The sequence below is a fragment of the Pan paniscus genome, chromosome 15 (genome assembly GCF_029289425.2).
Source record: "Pan paniscus chromosome 15, NHGRI_mPanPan1-v2.0_pri, whole genome shotgun sequence".
Lineage (NCBI taxonomy): Eukaryota > Metazoa > Chordata > Mammalia > Primates > Hominidae > Pan > Pan paniscus.
In genome coordinates, this window is record NC_073264.2 from 101,216,574 (window position 1) to 101,237,500 (window position 20,927).

The 20,927-nt window shown below is 46.5% G+C and overlaps 1 protein-coding gene across 8 annotated transcripts in view; it reads left to right on the top strand.

Moving 5' to 3' along the window:
• EVL (Enah/Vasp-like) overlaps positions 1-20,927 on the top strand; it is a 172,765-nt gene that overhangs the window by 91,163 nt on the left and 60,675 nt on the right. Inside the window, exon 1 of one of the 8 annotated variants that reach the window (XM_003832852.5) lies at positions 2,490-2,639. The exons of 6 other annotated variants lie outside the window; for them this stretch is intronic. In XM_003832852.5, the coding sequence (XP_003832900.1) occupies positions 2,629-2,639 (11 nt within the window). In that variant the 5' untranslated portion in view covers positions 2,490-2,628. Of the gene's footprint in view, positions 1-2,489; positions 2,640-20,927 lie in introns of those variants that run through there. One more of the 8 variants, XM_063596122.1, reaches the window with a different exon arrangement.

Genomic DNA, 20,927 nt, shown 5'->3' on the forward strand with positions numbered 1-20,927 from the left:
TTGAGGCCAGGAGTTTGAGATCAGCCTCGAAAACATAGCAAGACCCCATCTCTATTTAAAAAACTGTTTTCAAATTAGCCAGGCATGATGGCGTGTGCCTATAGTCCTAACTACTCAGGAAGCTGAGGTAAGGAGGATCACTTGAGCCAGGAGTTTGAGGCTGCAGTGAACTATGATCACACCACTGCATTTCAGCCTGGGTGACAGCAAGAGACCCTGCCTCTAAAAAAGTAAATAAATAAAATGTTACCTTACATGGCAAAAAGGACTCTGCAGACGTGATTAAAGTTGTGGACCTTGAGATGGAGCAGTTATTTTGGATTATCCATTGGGTCCAGTCTAATCACACGAGTCCTTAAAAGCAGAGAACCTGTCCACACCGCGGTCAGAAAGAGATGTCACTGTGGAAGAAGGGTCGGAGCAATGCTGCGTGCTTTGAAAGTGGACAGAGGGGCTATGAGAAAGCAATGCAGTCAGTGTCCAGAAGCTGAGAGAGGTGAGCAAGAGAGACCTATGTGGAACTTCTGATGATGTTGGGCTTCTGACCTCCTATCATCTTACAAAACTCTAAGATAATAAGTGTGTGTTGTTATAAGCCACTCAGTTTGTGGTAATTTGTTACAGCAGCCGCAGAAAACCAATGCGGCATGGAAAAATGTACCTAACAAGAGCTTCAAGAAATAGTGACAGAATTAAAGAGGGAAATCCACAGTCACAGTTGAAGATTTCAGGACCTTTCCCTCAGCAGTTGATAGAATAATTAGACAAAAACAAACAACAGCAACAAAAAGTAACAAGGACGTAGACGTTCTGAACAATACTATTAACCACCATGACCTAACTGACATTTTAGAACACTGCACCCGACCAGTTTCAGAATACACATTCTTTCCTTGTGCATATGCTACATCCGCCAAGGTAGACTGCATGCTGGGCCATAACGCACATTTTGATAAATGTGAAAGGATTGAGATCATACCAGGAAAAACAAAGGAAGAAGTCACACCAAGTATGTTCTCTGGCCCCAGTAGAATTAAATTGGAAATAAGTAGCAACAGATATAGGAAAACACCAAATATTTCAAAATTTAACAAAGCACTTATCAATAATCCATGGATAAAAGAAGAAATCACTAGAGAAAATTAAAAATATTTTGAACCAAAAGAAAAAAGAAAACTGCAATACATCCAAATTGTGGTTTGCAACTAAAACAGTGCTTAAAGGGAAATGTATATCATTAAAAGCCTTTTAAAATGCATTTTTAGCATTCAAAGTGCATTCATCTCTCCAATTAGAACTGATACTTCTTTTGTACTGTACTCTGTACAGCTATTTTTCACTATATCAATAATATTTTAATGGATCTATTAAATATTTGCTAACATTATCAACCTCTTCTTTTCTAAACCATAAAAGTCCTTTAAGGACAAGTACAGTTGTTCTCAATTTTTTGTCTGTGATTTCTAACACAGTGCATGCTTCTTAGTGAGTTCTCATTAGATTTTGAAGGAAAGATTGGACTGGATCTTATCTTCATGAGAACCCTGTGGAGATAGGCAAAATAAGTATAACCCCATTTTACAGTTGAGGCCACCCACTTAATAAACAAGTGACAAAGCCAAGTTTCCAGTATTCCTCAAGTGTTTTCCTTTCAGGCTCTAAATTGCTGACTTAAATGTCATCATTAGAGAGAGTTGTCTCCTCGGTAGAAGTACAAATTTTGTTCCAGAGTCAAATATGAAGACTTGATCAGTGGCCTGGCGCGGTGGCTCACGCCTGTAATCTCAGCACTTTGGGAGGCCAAGGCAGGCGGATCACCTGAGGTCGGGAATTCGTGACCAGCCTGACCAACATGGAGAAACCCCGTCTCTACTAAAAATACAAAATTAGCTGGGCATGGTGGCACATGCCTATAATCCCAGCTACTCAGGAGGCTGAGGCAGGAGAATCGCTTGAACCCAGGAAGCTGTGGTTGCGGTGAGCCAAGATCGTGCCATTGCACTCCAGCCTGGGTGACAGGAGTGAAACTCCGTCTCAAAAAAGAAAAAAAGACTTGATCAGCTTATAGCCTTTATCATCTAGTCTTCTATTCTCTGGAGAGTCAGTGGGGACTCTTCCGAGTTCTTGTAGCCTTTTCTTAAGGCCTATAGGAAGTCATCTGTGCTGAGCCTGCACTTTCTATAACAGATGGAAAACTGAAGCCCAGACGTCTTAAGTGGCATTGACTTAGACAGACTATAGAGCTAGTTAGTGGGGGGCCAGCACCATGACCTGGCCCCTACCTCCAGCAGGCTTCACCCACCCTTGCACCCTTGCAGGAAGCACTTAGAGGCTTGAGGTTGCCAGCTGTGGGGGGTTGGGCCTGTGCAGTGCCTCTCAGCCGCCCACACTGGTGGGGCTCTGCAGTGTTAGCTTCTTGTTTCTCTATTTTCTACCTAGGTTTCAGTTTTTCACTTGGGTTTGTTTCCCCTTTGTCTCTGGTTCAGCTTCCTTTTCCTGTTTGGTTTTAAGTAGGCTATAAAAATCAAGTTGCTGTCTTCAGAGGGTCTGTGGTCCTCTGATCAACATAGGCTGGTGGGAGTACAGGACTCGCCTCCTCAGGGTTCCCTGTGCTGCCACTTTTCAGCCATGGCCACAAGGTGAGTACTGGAACCAGTGCAGGGGACAGAGGGATGTCAAGAGGAAACCTAGAATCTTAACGGTGAATGGGCTGTAGAAATTATCTCAGGTCCCCTTAGTATACTGATCGAGAAGTCCATGACCAGAGGGCAGGGGGCTTACATGAGGTTACACAGCAGGTTAGTGACAGTCTGCTCCCTCTCTAGCCGCTGGTCTTTCCATTACACAGGCCTGTGTCTCTTGATGCCTGTGACCTTTAATGGCTTCTGAGTCAAGGACTTACTTAGAAATTAGCACCTGCCTCTCATTATAGGGAGGAGGGTCTGAGCCATCTAGGGGAATTGTTGTTTAGCTCAGAGGTACATTTGGTGAGTCCTGGCCCTTCTCTCTAGAATGACCCGAGACTGGTTGTTTTTTCTAAATATAGGCAGAGAGGGTTCTTTTTATGATAGGAACTTCATGAACTTAATAGCAAGAGTCCTGACCCTCCACTTGAGAGACTTGTGGACTTAGGCTATTGCTGTTGAGCACATGTGTGAATACCAGCCAGTCTACAAACCGCACTCCTCATTGAGATTGTTCTCTCTAAAGGTGAGATTACATTTTGGACCTGCCTCTCCCCTGCCCTACAACTCTGAAAGATTATAGATGATAGGACAGACAGACTTTTATCCTGTGGGGTTTGGGGCATTTGTTTGATTGACTCATGACAGCTTTGTTTTTTAGCATAAAGTAACAATCCCTCACTTTGAAAATTATTTCACAATTTCCAAAGTGCCATTTCGCCAGTTTTCTTATTTGAATCTTTTAACCGTGTTAGATTGATGAGAACGCTGTCATCACTCCTGTTTCATGCTGAGAAAACCTCTGAAAAGTTGTGGGGTTTGTCCAAGGTCACATGGCAGGTTGGGGAAGGAATGGAACCAGGGTTTAACAAGGATGGCCTCATCCGGTGGTTTTCACAGCACGCTACACAGGCACAGAAGCAGCTTGCAGTGAGTTGTTAAAATTGACATGGTGATAGGTAGAACTTGTCCAGGGCTGCTTATTTTCCAGTTGGCTTTATTTCTGATCCTGTCATTTTAGTAACTTTCCTTTAACTTTAGAGGACTCGTGAGTGGAGCTTTAGAAAACAGAATGCTTTTCATTTCAAAGGCATATCAACTTCCAAAGTCATTTTCAGTTGTAAATTACATTGTGAAAACTTCTAGCAGCTTATTCTACCGTGTCAATTACTAATTGCAGAAAATTATATCAAAAGTAAATGAGGAGGCACAGCAATTTCTTTTTCAATTTTAAAATCATAGAAATCCTAGAAATTTCCATCTTGAAAAGACCTTGGAGGTGATCTACAGTAGATAAGATGTTTTGGGCATCTTATTCTCCACTTCAGCCAAAATAACTCTGCTTTTATGTTTTCTATGTATTCCTTGATAATTCATTGAGAAAAAACAGTCATTGTTGGTGGTGGTGTTGACTTTCAAGTCTGAAGATTACACTAATCTAGTCCAGCTCTTGAGTGCACAGATCAGGAAATTGAGGCCCAGTGTGGAGCAGAATTTGTGTACGGGGAGCGGAGTAGTGGCTGAACCAAAGCAAAAGCCCAGGTTTTCTGGTGCGTCCCTCCCCCGTACAAGGCTGCTTGCAGTCTGCCACAGGTCCCTGGCCTGGCACCATAGTGACAGTCCTGGTGGAAGCAGCGTTCGTGGAGCTGCAAGGTCAGCAGCCATAGGAGCTGTGAACTTTTCGTTTTTCCTCATGCTGACTGACACACGGGGATACCGTGGCGCCTGTGGTGGGGATACAAAGGACCTTTTAAATGTGAAAATATATCCTACCAGCTCTAGCTCTGGCTACCCACCAATCAAGAAACAGTTTCCAAGCCCTGACTGGATTAGGAGCTGGGAATTCTCTTCAGTGCGTGACAACATACAGAATGCTTTCACTGACGTTATTTAATTATCGCAATAATCCTGAAGGTAGTGTTGTGGGGCGTTTTTGTTTTTGTATTTTTTAGAGATGAGGTCTTGCTTTATTGCCCAGGCTGTCCTCAAACTCCCGGGCTCGAGCAAGCCTCCTGCCTCAGCGGGACTACAGGTGTGGGCCACCACACCCAGCTAGCATTGTTTTTATTGTTTCTGTTTCACAGAAGGAGAGAGTAACTTGACAAGAGACATAGCCAGTGAGTGATAGACCCAGGACTTGAACCTGTGCCTCCTGACCACAGATGCTTTGCCCTTTTGCTCTTACGCCTGAATTAGAGCTGCCTCTGTCCTCAGGGACTGATAGGGAGTGAGGAAGACAGCACTCACAGAAATGAGGAGGCGACTGGCTGTGAGGACCCTGCAGCACAGAGAGTAATAAGCATAGACAGGAGGGGCAGTAAGAGTTGAGAAGTTGGGGGCTGTCAGGGAAGACCTCAAAGAGAAAGTGGGATCTCAGGTGAACTTTAAAGAATAGGGATGATTTTTTAGAAGGCACTGGCAGGCATCACAGGCAACCAGTCACCCAGCGGCTGCTCTGGGTGCTAGGGACACAGTGGTAAACAAGACAGGCAGTCTTGTCCTCAAACTGAGGGCAGAGTAGGGAGGCAGAATATAGTCAAGAAACCATCAACAAGAGATGTGAAAACAATAGAGCAGTGTGGTAGAAAATGACTGGGCCACGCCTTAGCCAGTGCCCTCTGTGGGGACATGAGGCAGCCATGCTAAAATCTGAAGATTTTGGGGTGGAAAGGGCAGCAAGTATCCTCAGCTGGGGAAGAGGCCCTGAAATAGGAACGGTTTGGTGGGTTCAAGGGTCAAGAAAAATACAGAGGCTGGAGCAACATGAAGAAAGAAGAGTGAAGGCAAATAAGGGCACAGAAGGCTTTATCAGGCCCAATGGCAAAGCCTGCGAGCTGTGCTGAATTTAGCGCGTATGTCAGAATTTAGTTAGGGGAAGCCTTTGGAGGGAGGGTTTGAAGCAAAGGGAAAGACATCTCATAGAAGCTTAAGAAAATCACTCTGGGCCCTGTGTGGATAATGGCTGGCAGTGTGGCAAGAATGGAGGCAGGATGACCTCTTGGGAGGCTACCGCAGTCATCCAGGTAAGAGGTGAGGGTGGTTTGGGCCAGCAGTGGAGCAGTCAGGGTAGGCGGTGAGAAGTCACCAGATTCAGGAAGTGCCGTGGTGCTGTAGCCTCCAGGACTATCTGGTGGATCACACATGGGCGTGGGGGAAACATGAGTCAGACATGGCTTAGGTGGGTGGTGATTCCTTTCACCACGCTGGGGCAGCTGGGGTGCTAGCTGGAAGAATCTGTAGAGGTGTGGGCCTAGCAGCACAGGTTCCCAGGAAATGTGGGTTGAACAAGGCTGACCTGAGCAGGAACTAGCTGAGGTCGCAGTGCAGCAGCAGGAAACGTGATATGGATGAGTGATATGTCTGCCACTTTTGGGGCCAGCCAGTTAATTTCGTTTCCTTCCCTGGTCTCTCTGTTGTCTTTGGTAGGCTATGGGTTTTTCCGAAGCACGTACTATCTTCTAACATATTATAGAACTTACTTGTTTTACTGTATACTGTCTTTACCCCTCAAGAATGTAAACTCCCAGAAGGCAGGGATTTTCGCCTATTTTGTTCACTGGTGTATCCCCAGTGCCTAAAACATTGCCTGGCAATACACATTTATTGAACTGCTGGATTTAATTAACTACTTTGATATATGGTCCTGAAGATTCCTGTGCTACCAAAGTTGCTACTCAGTGGAGCTTCCTGGTGTGGCATGTTAGAGAAGAGACCAGAAAAACAGACATTTCACTTGCTGTCAGGTAGTGAAGGAGCTGTGGCTGCCTGGGCACAGTCATTACTGTTTATTCCACTGTGCTGCACATCTTGAAGCTGTAAAGATATAAGAAGTCTCACACAGCCAGGGTTCAGCTTACAATCCTTCGCACCTAATTGTACGCCTTTGTGTGAGGGTTTGGAGGAGTCTCCAGGAACACCTGGTGTTTCCTTTCTCACAGGTATTTCCAGTCCTCACAGGCAAGTCAGAGAGTCCCAGAGGCAATTGAACAAGCCCTCAGAGATCACGTAGTCCGTTCACTCTCCATGGGAACCCGCACTTCCCTAGAGACCTGTAGCCAAATCATTTGGAGAGCTTCTGAAGCTTCTCTGCCTTCCTCTGTCTCAAAGAATCCCATGTGCCTCTAGTTGAGAAACATTCCTCTGGAGATTCTAGGTTATTCTCATGAGAATGTTACGATACTCAGGTGGGCTGGGGCAGAAAATGGATGAGAACTAGTGTAGTCCAATGGCTTCACTTTGGTAACTGAACCCACAGAGGAGGAAAATAACAGCAGCTCAGCTTTTCTGAGTGTTATACACCAACCATTATGCTAGTTACATGATATACATACTATTTAATTCTCATCCTTTGAGGTTTTGTATCACTATTGCCACTTTACAGATAAGAAAACAAGGGTTGGCCGGGTATGGTGGCTCACTCCTGTAATCCCAACACTTTGAGAGGCCAACGCAGGTAGATCACCTGAGCTGAGGAGTTCAAGACCAGCCTAGGCATCATAGTAAGACCTCCTCTCTTAAAAAAAAAAAAAAAAAAGAAAGAAAGAAAGAAAGAAAAGAAAAGAAAAAAATGAAAATTAGCCAGATGTGATAGTGCATGCCTGAAGCCTATAGTCCCAACTTCTCAGGAGGCTGAGGTGGGAGGATTGCTTGAGCCCAGCAGTTCAAGCCTGCAGTGAGCTGTGATCACACTACTGCACTCCACCCTGGCGACAGAGCAAGACCCTACCTCAAAAAGAAAAGAAAACAAGGGCCTACAAAGTATCGTATTCCAGGTCACATTGTTGTCACTTGACGGAGCTTTTGATCTCTGAGAGGATCAAAATCTGCCCTCTCAGCTTTAACTTCTCAAAGCTAAACTTGTCCCAATTTGCAGAGTCAAGGCTAGAATCGAGGCCCTCCTGATCTCTATTTTGCAGTCTCCATCATTCTGTGCTGTTAATACCACAAGAGACAAAAGAGACCTCGTCTGTCCTGTAGCACCCCGTGCCTGCGTGCGTATCTCTTGTCAGTGCTCTGTGGGCTCAGGATCTCTCCTACCAGCCTAGAGCTCTTTCAGAGCAGGACGCTTGTGTTATGCATTCATGTTTGTCCCTGTGCCTAGTAAATAGCACAGAGTCCAAGTGGCTACTTGTGTCTTCAGGGGTGTTTGTAAGGGCAGAGCCGGGGTCTTCATTCCCAGGCTGTTGATTCATCCTTGGAGCTGAACATACTGTCCCAATCCTTGGCCCAAGCCAGGCCTCTACAGTTGTCCCAAGGCTGTGCTAAAACCTGTTCCACTTCACAAGTGATCAGAGTCACAGACTCTGGGGACACAAATTTTGAGATGAAGACACAGAGCAAAATATATAAATGTTTTTGAGGTTTGAGTAGCCTTAATGTCCACGTGGCTGTCAGATGGCTCCCCAAAGAAAGGGCTACGCCGGTGGCCTTGAAAGAGTATGGGAGATGCATATGAGACAGGGTCAGTCTAGGAATGTCAGACTCCCCCAGCAGTTGGTTGGAGTGTTTTTCCAGATTGCACCAGACTTCACAGAGTAATGGAGACCAGCTGTCCAGGCATCTGAGAGGGTGACTTCCAAGGAGAAAAGGCAAACATCTTGATTGCCCATGACGTGGGCAACCAATTTGGATAGAAAAGAAGGTGTCAGGGTTTAACACTGAATGTAGACTTTATTTACCCAAAGCCTTTCTTTAATTCTAACACTCTCAAAAATGGGGCTCAGTCACCATTTGGGTTTCCCATGTTAATATGCAGAGAGCTAATTCATTGTCTTTCATTGCTGTAATGCAGCAGTTCTCAAAATGTACTCCAGAGATTGACCCTCCTAGGAGTCTGTAGATCAGAACTATATTTATAATATTACTAAGACATCATTTGCCATTTCAGCTCTTGTCTCATGAATTCATGGTGGAATTTTCCAGAGCTATGTGATGTTTTGACATCATCACTGTGGCAGCTAATGAAATGTCTGCTTGTGTATTCTTGTGTTTTAAAAAATTATTAGTTTTAATTTCAAATAAGGTGAATATGGATAGACTTAACCTACATAAAACAGAAGCTTTTTGGCATCCTCAATAATTGAGTGTAAAGGGGTTCTCTTGACCAAAAAAGTTTGAGAACTATGTGTGTAAAATAGTCAGTTGTATGGCTGCACTACAGACAGCAAGCATGGAATTGAAAATACCACCTGCAAGGTGGCGGTTCCCCCTGGTAGAGAGGAGGGGCTCTGGGTCTGGGAGGAGGATGCAGGCGTCACTTGAACTAAACAGCTTTATGACTTGCTGTCAGATTTCCTAGACTGTGTGGTGGGATCGTGGGAACCTACTTCTCACAGGCCTGAAATACTTCACAATAAACATTTTAAGTCTACTTCATAGCATGAAACCTGTTTCACACCTGTGCCCATTAAGAAAAAAAAAATGGCACCCTATAAATGATTTAATAATTACTAAGGGGAAAATATAGCTTTCCATTGGAGATCTGGCAGTCACCTCTTAACCAACCTACAGTCTACATTCAGTTGGCCTGAATTCTTCACACACACAACATCTTTATCAATGAAAAATTTTTAAATAGTTTCACATCCTAGCTTAGCTTGAAAGGGAGTAAGCAGACGGCTCGATCAAATGTAATCCATGAGCAGATCCTACATCCCAAAAAATCAGAAACATTTTGTAAAAATTGGGTAACTTTTTTGTTGTTGTTGCATCGGAGTCTCCCTCTGTCGCTCAGGCTGGAGTGCATTGGAGCTATCTCCGCTCAGTGCATCCTGCACCTCCCTGTGCCTCCTGGGTTCAAGCAGTTCTCCTGCCTCAGCCTCCCGAGTAGCTGGGACTACAGGCATGCGCCACTACACCTGGCTAATTTTTGTATTTTTAGTAGAGATGGGGTTTCACTATGTTGGCCAGGCTGATCTCGAACTCCTGACCTCAGGTGATCCACCTGCTTTGGCCTCCCAAAGTGCTGGGATTACATGGGTAAGTTTTAGTATGGACTCTGTATTAGATTTTTAGTAAAGTGTTGATTTTCTTTGTTGTAACAATGGTATTTAAGTTATATATTAGAATATCCTTATATTAAAGAAATGTATGCTCAGGTCCCTAGGATTGAAGTATCATGGTATCTGCAGCTGACTTTCAGATGGCTCAGGGGAAAGACAGAGATAACTCACATGTGGCAAATGTTAACCATGGGCAGGTTTAGTGAAAGGTAAAAGAGTGTCCCTTACATGTTTCTGTAGGTTTGAAATTTTTCAGATTAAAAAGTTGGAGTGAAAAACAGCTTCAAAGCAGGAAGTAAAAGTTGGAGCTGGGTTTTGCTGCGTCGCCAGGTGGAGCAGAAGAGCCTTACTGCACGGCGGAGCGTCAGGTTGCTGTCTAGTCCAGGCTGTGCCGTGGATCAGCCATGGGCGTTGGGCAGGTTACTTCCTTCTCCAGGCGTGTTTCCTAAGAAAATCACTGCAGAATGTTTTTCAGTTCTGATGCGGCTGTGATTTCAAGCGTCTCTGTTTCTCGGTCACTGAATTGGGACATGGCAACGTGGGTGTGCTTCCTCATTCCCCTGGGTAGGTGTTGAGAAGTGATGAGGCCCCAGGGTGATGACTGAGGTCCCCCCACCCACCACTCTGCCTTTGCTGACACTCTTCCCTCTGCTTGAAATGGTTCTTTGTTTCCTCTTGAAAAGTCTTGCTTCCCCTTCATGACAGCATCCCTTGGGTCCCCTGGGCAGAACTAAATGCCCTCCTCTTGTGACACTTTGCACGTACAGCACTTTTTCCTTTTTCTTTTTTTTTTGTGGGGGGGAGACGGGGTCTTGCTCTGTCACCCAGGATAGAGTGCAGTGGTGCAAACACGGTTCACTGCAACCTTAACCTCCTCAGCTCAAGGGATCCTTCCACCTCAGGCTTCTGAGCAGCTGGGGCTACAGGCACCCACCACCATGCGTGGCTAACACTTTTTTATTTTGTGTAGAGACAGGATCTGTGGTGCCCAGGCTGGTCTCGAACTCCTGGGCTCAAGCTGTCCTCCCACCTTGGCCTCCCAAAGTGCTGGGATTACAGGTGTGAGCCACTGTGCCCGGCCCTTGTTTTATTTTTCAAATAAATGCAGGAAGAAAGAAAGAGAAAGCAGAGGTGGCCAGATCTCAAGTAAGTCATGCCACCCCCACCACAAAAATCCGTGGAGGCTGAGAAATACAATACCTGGCAAAACTCAGCAAACATAAAAGCCAGCAGTTATTCAAAGATATTTGTTGAGAAACCACTAGGGCCCAGTTACTAGAGCTACCGAGATGAACACTACTTTAAAAACCAAACCAAACAACCTGCCTCATGGAGGCACTTGCCCCTCAGTTCAGTGGCAAGTATGGTAAGTGTTCTGCAGAGAAGCTAAGCAGCTGAGGGGAGCGGCAGGGGCCCGAGGGTGTGCATTAGCATTCTCTTCAGTGGGTTCAGGGAGTCACCCCCGGGGGCGGTGGGGGCGGGGGGTAGGGGAGCAGTGTGAGTAGAGGCTAGAGGAAAGCACAGGAGCAAATCAGGGCCCGGAAACTGATTTCCCAACAGCCAGGGCTCAGGAGTGGGCCCTCAGTGACCTCCACAGTTGATCTGGGCCATTCCACAAAGACAGGACCCGACAGCCTGCTCCCACTTGGTGAGGCCTGAGGCAATTCTCCAGGCCACAGTGAGGAACCTGCCACCTTGTTTTTCTCATTAGAAGTTAAAAGAGTAGTAGGTGATAATGACAGCTCTCCATGTGGACACGGAAGGCAGTTTCATGCGGATTCCACCCTAAGTCTTGCCTCATATGGATTTGCTGTTCATTCCAGCCAACATTGTCCTTTTTCAAGATAGTATCTGCTGGGTGCTAATCATGTTTAGTAAACTGCTCTCCTGTTTATTTCATCAGCCTTATTTGATCTCCAGCAAAGGTAAAAGAAAATGCAAAAAGACGATTCTCCTTGTTTTACAGAGCTGTAAACTTACCTCCCTGAAGTCTTGTTGCTGGCAAACAATAGAGCCAGACCTGGGGCAGAGCTGGAGCTGTTGTCCACAGTGTTCTCACTTCCCCGCGCTGACTCCATGGTGAGGGCTGGCCTTAACTCTCTGTGCCCAGCCTTGCTTCCCAGCACAGCACTGCTTCCTGGTGGGCACCAGCCAGCCAGACTTTCTCTAAAGTACTCTCTCTCTGTCTGCCCCTCTCCACCTTGGGAAAGACAGTGGTCAGAAAAGAGGCAGTCCAGAGAAGAGCCAAGCCATGCGGTGTCATGGCAGCCAAGGGAGAAGTTTCACACAGGAGGTGAGGAGGGCAAGAAGGAGGGCAAGAAGTCTGTGGCAAAAGCAGAATGGCGAGGCTGGGGCAGGCCGAGGGTGGGGCTGCCTGTGGGCAGAGGGGAGTTCATAGTGTGAGAGAGTTCTCCGAGAGCTGGAAGGAGAGGCCTCCGGATGGCAGGAGGCAGGGTCCTGTCCAGCAGTGTCTCTGACTTGACTGCCTGTGTGACTTGGGGGAGCCACACAATGAGAAGTGGGAATAAATGTGATAATGACCTCGTGATGGTGGTTTGAGCATTGTGTGAAGTCAGGTGAAGATGTCACCTATGTTACCAGAGCCAAGCTGCATGGCTGCAGGGGCTCTACTGAACTACCAAGTGATGTGCTTCAGAGAGAGACTGGAATTTGGCAAAGGAGAAAGCCCCTGTCTCCTCCTGTGTGCCGGGCCTTGTCTTGGGGCTCTGTGGGTAGACCCCAGCTCTGCTCTGCACTGGAGTGCCCAGACAGGTCTGTGTAAGCACCTCAGTGTGGGCTGCTCCGCTCCCATCCAGGAGGCTCCTTACTGATGGTTCTCAGCCCAGCTTTTAAGATTCACTTTTGTTGCTTGTATGTTGAAGGTAAACAAGTCAGGACTTTACAAACTGCCTCAGTCTGGCTGTGTTTCTGCCTAGCTTTGGGAACATTTATTTATGGCCACTTCTCTCTAGCCCCCGACCCTTCACTACTCACCCCTTATTAACGCACTTGGCAGCTGCAGAGCCCGGGCCAGAGGCACCAGGCTACACTGAGGACGATGGCTCACTGAGGAAGGGTATCTGAACTCAGACATGGGCCTGTTCTCCAGAAGCCCACAGTCTCAGGAAGAAGATAGTTTGAAGTGGCTGTCCTGACGGCTTGAAAGTAATCAGAGGCACGTGGCACCTTGGGGTGGGGTTTGGAGGGCAGAGACATATACCTACTGAGCGTAAGGAATGTACCCAGCATGGTACTGGTCACCCTCATGTCTTGCCTGTTAATCACCATAGAAGTAGACCATGCTATTTTTATCAGCTCCGGTTTACAGACAAGAACTCCTCCTACAAAGCCTGATGTTCTCCCTTCCCATTCTCATACACCCATTTTGCAATGATCTGTTTTTCTTGATAGATTGTAATCTCCTTCAGACCTGAGCCATATGCCTGTTAGTAGTTATTAAATGAATGGGAATGGGTGGATAGGTGTGTTTTGAAAGCAGTGACAGTGTGAGCTTTGAGAAAAGGTAAGATTCAAACCTCTGGATGTAGGAAAAAGAAATCATCTTGGGCAGGAGAAATATCTCTTCCTAATTACTTAAGGAGTAGCAGAAAAGTCATCTTAATTGGCCCAATGTCATGGGGATGCTTTCGCTGCCATTCCTGGCTTTACCACCAGGCTGCTGGTTGGGCTATGTGATCAGACGGGTCCTTCCTCGCTGAAATGTGCTGGGCCGTTTGTGGGCAGCCTCAGGTCCAGCAGAGCAAGAAGGGAAGTTCCCTGGGACCAGCAGAGTAATCTACACTGTGGTCTTGGACCTCTAGAGAGCAACAGATAGGAAGAGAACTGTGGCCTAAGTCCTCACTCTACATAGGGAGAAGTCTGCCTAAAAGAAATGGCCCCTGCCCTGGAGGCGTTCAGTGGTGTGCAGAGGGACCTAGCATAGACATTGCTGCAGTAAGTGCTGTGATGGTAGGCACAGGACCATGATAATAGGGATAATAAGGCTCAGAGAAGGACCATCTAACTCAGCCTGGGGCTTCAGGGAAGATTTTCTAAAAGAGGTAACAGATATTCCAAGTCTTTATGGATGAGTACGAATTAGTGGGTCGGCTTGGGTCAGCTCGGCTCGGCTGAGAAAAGTATCCCAGGCAGAGGAAGTGGCCTGAGCCACAGCAGAGGCCACAGAGTGCAGAGTGGGGGTGTTAGGGGCCTGTGTGCATTTCCACAAGACTAAGCCAAGGGTTGGGTCGGCTGTGGACACTTTGGCAAGGGCTACAACGTGAAGGCCCCTGAGTGCCTGCCCCAGAGCTGGGATTATATTGCATAATAACGATGACTCCCTTCCTCATGCCACATGGGGTCAGGTGCTGCTCCAAGTGCTTACACATGTTAAGTCTTAATTCTCCAGACAACCCTATAAAGAAGATGAGGAAAGAGGAAAGATATGGGTAGATAAAGGAGGATAAGCTATAGATAGATAAACTGGGGAACACAGAAGTTTTGTATGAGGTCATATAGCTGGTAAGTGGCAGAGCTCCCAATGAGGGAAGAGGCTCAGTCAGTTTGCCTTTGAGGAAGGTCTCTCTGGTGACATTGCAATTGAAGGGTTGGGGGTGTGAGACTTCAACCAGAGGCGGGGGAACAGCTAGGAGGCTGTGGTCTAAAATAAATAACAAGGGCTGGGACTGGCAGCAAGGAGGGAGAGAAAGGGCCACATCCAAAAGATGTTTAAGAAATAGAACAGATGGCCATTGGGCCATGGAGGGTGAAGCACAAAAAAGCGTCTGAGATGGCCTTCAGGTTTCAGACTCCGGGGACTGGGTAGTTGTTGCTTCCATTCCTTGAAATGGGAAACGGTGAAAAGAATACTTTCTCTCTTAAGCATGTTAAATTGTGAGGTCTCTAAGTTATGTCCAACAGTTAGAAATACGGCTCCACATTTTAGAAGAAAGGACAGGACTGGAGAGCCATCGACATGGGATCTATCAGTGTATTGGTGCTCGTGTAAACCCTGGCATGGATGACAGAGCCCATGAGGAGACGTGAAAGCGAATGGTCCTCAAAGTTTCCTTCATGGACCATTTGCCTAGAACCAGCAAACGTGTGTTACAGTAGAGACCCCGTCCCGCCTGAGACTTACCACATCAGAATCTCCTAAATGGGGGCCTAGGGATTTGTGTTTTAATAAACACTCACCTGACTCTTACAGTGCATACAGTTTTTTTGTTTGTTTTTGTTTTTTTGAGATGGAGTCTGGCTCTGTCGCCCAGGCTAGAGTGCAATGGCGCAATCTCGGCTCACTGCAAGCTCTACCTCCCGGGTTCACGCTATTCTCCTGCCTCAGCCTCCGGAGTAGCTGGGACTACAGGCACCCGCCACCATGCCCGGCTAATTTTTTTTTTGTATTTTTAGTAGAGATGGGGTTTCACCAGTTAGCCAGGATGGTCTCGATCTCCTGACCTCGTGATCCGCCCGCCTCAGCCTCCCAAAGTGCTGGGATTACAGGCGTGAGCCACCGCATCCGGCCGTGCATACAATTTTGAGGATCATGAGCATAGAGTAAAATGAGAAGAAATTCCACATAGTTCACGTTGGTTTTAAAATCTGTTTTGGAGAGCAAACCCATTTAAGAACATGGTAAATGCATTTCTAGAAGCAGCATGCATGCACACTTTTGCAGATAATTTTGGAGGTTTCTCAGACTCTTCAAGCCTTTCCCTGGACCCAGGATTAAAAACACTTGACATAAAAGATAAGTAGAAAGGAAACCTGTGAAGGAGGCTGAACAGGAATCACAGAGAGCGAAATGGAATGCCAGGAGAATTTGAAGACTGGGGATTAAGGAGGAGAGGTTTTCAGAAGTGAGGACATAGCAGTGCCTGGCTCACTAATGGGCCCAGTGACTCGAGAGCCGGAAAGCATACATTGGAGCTGGAAGTGGAAAGGCAGTAACCTTGTCTGGGCTTATTTAAGTGTATTCTCAGGGCCAGGGGCCAGGTTCCAATGGGGGCTTGGAGAGTGACGGCAGGGTGGGGGTGGGGCAGGGTAAGGAAATGGAGAGAGCAAGTGACAAGACGAGCTGGGTGGGGAACAGCAGGAAGTAGGGAGTGAAGTCCAGTCGTATCAGTTGGCGGGGTGCTTGTTAGGTGCCCACCCTTGCGATGGTTATGTGGTGAAAGATAAAGGAGTTCCCAGCAGGGCAGCTCACTCACCCTGGTTTGCCCGGGATCATCCCAGTTTTAGTGCCGAATGCCTACCTCCTAGGAAACCCTTCCGTTATGGGCAAATGTTGGTTCACAGTCCTACTGGGAAGACAAAATTGGCCCTCAAGACAGAGTATGAAGAGTTGTTCTGTCCAAAAGGAGCTCCCAAGTCTGAGCATTAAGGCTGAGCAGGACCACCATGCCAGTCCCAGGGAGAGAGAGTGAGGCCTTGGCCGCCTGCTTTCCAGGAAGGAGGAGTGTGGCTCCTAGGCTGACACTCCAGAGGAGCAGAAGAGGGCAGCCTGTATACACCTTCCCAGAGGCCTCCCTCTGGAGGAGCGGGTCTTTCTCCGCAGGCCTGGGCCCAGGCAGAGCTGAGATGCACCTTTAGAGGCAGCAGACAGGGCTGAGCCTCGCTTTGCACAGGAGCCCACCCGCAGAGCTGTGGTTTCCTGACTCGCCCATCCCAGGCTGTTATGAGAGAGAAGGCTGATGGTAATCTGTGACAGATGCTTTTGCTTGGCAGTTACACTTTTTCTGAGAATAAATGGAGAGGATTGTGAGTAGAATGTTCCCACGGGCACACAATCATAAATGCACTGTTTTTCCCACAGTTAGGGTCATTTGTTTAACAATTATTCATGTCTACAGCATACAGGGACTGGCTTTACCAAGGGGAAAACAAAACAGTTCCTGCCTTCAAGGAGCTCACAGGCTGGTGGTGCAGACACCTCAGCAGATTCGGAGAGGCAGGACAAACTGAAAAGTGCTCTGGCAGAGGGAGAGGCCAGCATGGGGCTGCAGGAGCCAGCCTCTCTCTGGACAGGTCTACATCCTGTGCTTTTTCCAAGTTCAACCCTGCACTCACATTTCCCAAAAAACCTCTTGTGGTTAGCCTCGTTCCACCCTGTGGACCTTCCTTTTTCCCTTACTTTATGAATTTACACTCTGTCCTTCAAGGAAATAACAGGGCTAGGATGGCGTGTCTGTGTAAGCCCATGAGAATTTCAGAAACCTTGTTCCCAGCCACACAGGGAGTGGGGGAGCAAGAGTCCAGGGGCACAGAGCCTGAACTTTTCCAGAAGGATTAGAGAGTAACAGCCCGAGATTGACTTCGGGCTGTCATCACGGAGGGCCGTGCTGCAAGATTTTTTCTGCATCCTCCTGAGTAGCTGGGACTACAGGCATGTTCCATCACACCCAGCTGCCTATGTAATAGTTTTATCTTGAAATGCATTACTGATTTCCTACATCAGGTCCTGGAAGGTCTATGATTAGGTTTCAGAATTACATGCAGAAAATTTGGGATGTGTTTTGCTTTTTTTTTTTTTTTCTCTTCAGTGAGAGATTTCAACAGACATTCAAAAATGGTCTATGATATACAGCAGGGGTGTCTGATCTTTTGGCTTCCCTGGGACACATTGGAAGAATTGTCTTGGGCCACACATAAAATACACTAACATTAACAATAGCTGATGAGCTTTTAAAAAAATCTCATAATATTTTAAGAAAGTTTACAAATTTGGGCTGCATTCAAATCTGTCCTGGGCCACATGCGGCCCACAGCTTGGACAGGCTTGGTGTATGATCTAAAAAAATTAACTGCTGAACCAGCGACAGGACAAAGATTGTGGCTTTTCCCATCTTCCCTGCTGTGCCCTGCCCCATGCTGGGCTCATGGACAGAGCTCAGCGAGTACTCAGCGCTTGTCTGAGGGAGCTCTTGAGGTCAGACTCACCTTGTACAGATGAGGAAACTGAGGCCTAGAGTCACATGGTCTTTCTCCTATAAGTGATAGAAGTGCAGTCTGAAGCTTTAAGAGTTTAGGTCTCGCATGACACACGGAGGGAAATTACAGGTGCAAATTATATGGGCCCCACAAATACATGTACGAAGGCCCAAAATGACAGGGGAATTGGACTGCTTGTTTGAAAAGAGCCTTCCCCCAAGAGAGAAATTCTAGTTATACCTACAGCTCAGAGATGCCTGTTAGATCCCAGGGGGGAAAGAAGTCCACCAACCTGGTAACTTAACACCATGCAGAACAAACCAGTGTGTTTTGACTGATTTCACTCCCCAACTAATCAACAGATTGTTTTGATCATATAAAAGAAGCCTGTGAGACTTGAAGACCTCATGGGAACCATTTAGTAAATGAAATTTCATATGTATATGTTTTTTTAAAAGTTCATTCATTTATTCAATAAATAATTTAAGAAAATATTTGCCTATCAAATTTCCTTATAGCTAGGCACGGTGGCTCATGCCAGTAATCCCAGCACTTCGAGAGACCAAAGAGACCAAGATGGGAGGATCACTTGAGCCCAGGAGTTTGAGATCAGTCTGGGCAACATAGCGAAACCCTGTCTCTACAATAACAATAATAATAATAAAAAATTAGATTTCCTCAAGGGATAGATGATTTGGACAAATTAAATTTATGATGCCTAGGAAGGGTGTGTATGATACAGAGTTTGAGTATTTATCCAGGTGAAGATGTTGAGAAGGCAAGTCAATATATATTGCTCAGAGGCAATGTCGAGGTTAGATAGCAATCGAGATTTTATTAAAACAAAAAATTTCAAAGGTACAATAAGCCCAAATTAGCAAAACAAATCTTAAGTAGAATAAATGTGTGTATTTTCTTGCATTTAGGTTTTGTTAGTAGCAATAAAATAAGAGACAAACCAATACTATTCAAAGGGTGGGGGGAAACCAGGGGTTTTGCTTAACCACAAGTTTAATTTGAACCTAAAGTATTAACAACAGCAAAAAAAAAAAAAAAAAGGAACCTGTAGCTATAATTACAAGAAGAAAAATGGTTATTGGTCTTCAGGCATCTAGTGGCAAGCACAGTGCTTTATTTATGCCATCTCTGTAACTCCCCTAAAAGGTGTGTGTGATACCCCAGGTATGCTTCACCCCCACCTAGTGCTAGCGGTTCTCTACGTGCCGTGCAGTTCTTGCCTCCCTGCCTCTGCTCAGCTGCCTGTCTCTTCCTCCTAGGACCCCACATCCCCTTCCTGAATTCATCTAGGGGTTGAAAGTCTTCATCTTAAAACCCACACAGCGTTTGCTTCAGAAAGCCTCCCCAGGCCTGGCGCAGTGGCTCACGCCTGTAATCCCAGCACTTTGGGAGTCCAAGGCGGGCAGATTGCTTGAGGCTGGGAGTTCAAGACCAGCCTGGGCAACATGGTAAAACCCTGTCTCTACTAAAATTTAAAACCCTGTCTCTGCTAGAATTTAAAAGATTAGCCAGGCGTGGTGGTACGTGCCTGTAGTCCCAGCTTCATGGGAGGCTGAAGCACAAGAATCGCCTGAACCTGGGAGGCGGAGGTTGCAGTGAGCCAAGATCGCGCCACTGAGCTCCAGCCTGGGCAACAGAGTGAGACTCTGTCTCAAAAAAATAAATAAATAAAAATTTAAAAGAAGAAAGCCTCCCCTGTCCCCCCCTCCCCCGCATCCCTCCAGGCTGGATAAGGTTTATAATTACTCATCTGACTGCCTTACTAGCTGGGAGCTCGCTGAGGGCAGGTACTGTTCTACCCATCTCTCTTTCATTAATGTTTTTTGACTCACTAGCATCTACTGGTCAGACTAAGCCTGGAATATTGTGCCCAGTTTTAGGACCCAGACTGATTAGTTACTGGGATGGCGAGGGGACTGGTAGCTTTGTCATGTGGCTGATGGAAGGAAGCGCTCTTCCTTCAGCTATCCGGTGGGTTGTCACAGGCTCTGCAGAGCACCCTGTGTGACTCTGGAGAGAAGCGAGTGGCATGTCACTCAGAACAAGGAGGGGTTGTCTAAATTAAAACCATTTACAACCAACAGGTTGCTTTGGAGAGTAGTAAGTTAAGTTTCCCATCACCCAAAGCTCAGTGTGGACTTGTGAGGGCAGCTTCATTGGACACAAAAGTGGATTAGTGTCTATAGTTCTTTTCAGCTCTGAGATTATTTAGTGAGCATTTATTAGGCACCTGCTCTGTGCCAGGTTCTGACACAGGTCAAAAGTCTGCGAAAGGAGAAAGGCCAGGAAGGATGGACTAGAAGCATCTCAGACCACATCACAGTGCTGAGAACATTTGTGCCAGGCTGATAGGGTGTCCCCAAACCAAGGCTTCCCCCACAGAAGAGTCCTGTGTTGGGCAGGAATGGGCTGGCACTGGTGCCCCTGCCACATTCAGTCAGCGGCTGGGAGCAGCATGGCCTCTGTGCACCAGCTCTGCTCCCATAGCAGGTTCTCCTGCAGAGGAACTGAAGGGCGTGCTTCCATGGCTGCCACACAGGGACTCTAGAAAGCATTGCCCCTCACACAGCACCTTCCCAGAGTGCTCCCCCAGAATCATCTCAAGGGCTCTGTGGTCACCTTCCAGCAAATGGTAGAGCTGGGCACCAACTCAGATCCCTCTGATTTAATAAAACCCATGTTTTGTTAACCAAGACCATGCTGCATCTCAGGATCTCTCCTAGCTCCTGAGACAGCATCCAGAACACACACCTACTTGTCGACTGTCACAGTTAGCAACTGAGTGTACCAGAAGCAGTAAGTGCCAGAATTCAGCCCATCACTTGATTTATAGTTCATTTACATTGGGATAGAACTGTGATTTGACCCAACGTCTGTCTGGTTCTGTGTACAGTTTACTCTATCTTTTTTTTCTTGAGACAGTCTTATACTGTCACCCAGGCTGGAGTGCGGTAGCACAATCACAATTCCCTCTTTAAAAAAAAAAAAGAAAGAAAGAAACGAGTATTGCTTTTTTAAATTTGGGAATTCTAATATGCTAGAGAAGATGTTAAAGATTATTAGGTTTATGAAGAGCCAGTGGGCTCCGAGAGACTTCCCCTGAATACCGTGGCAGGAGTTTTAGTGTATTAATTTTAGTGATGACTATTTTATCCTTTCAGGGGCTTCTCCCCTGCTTCTCTGTCATACTTTGAACAAATGAGGTTGCTTTACTACGTAAATGTCTTCAGCAAAGTATGGTGCAGCCATCTATTTATTTTGATTTATGTTGCATTTTTCTTTAGATCACCTA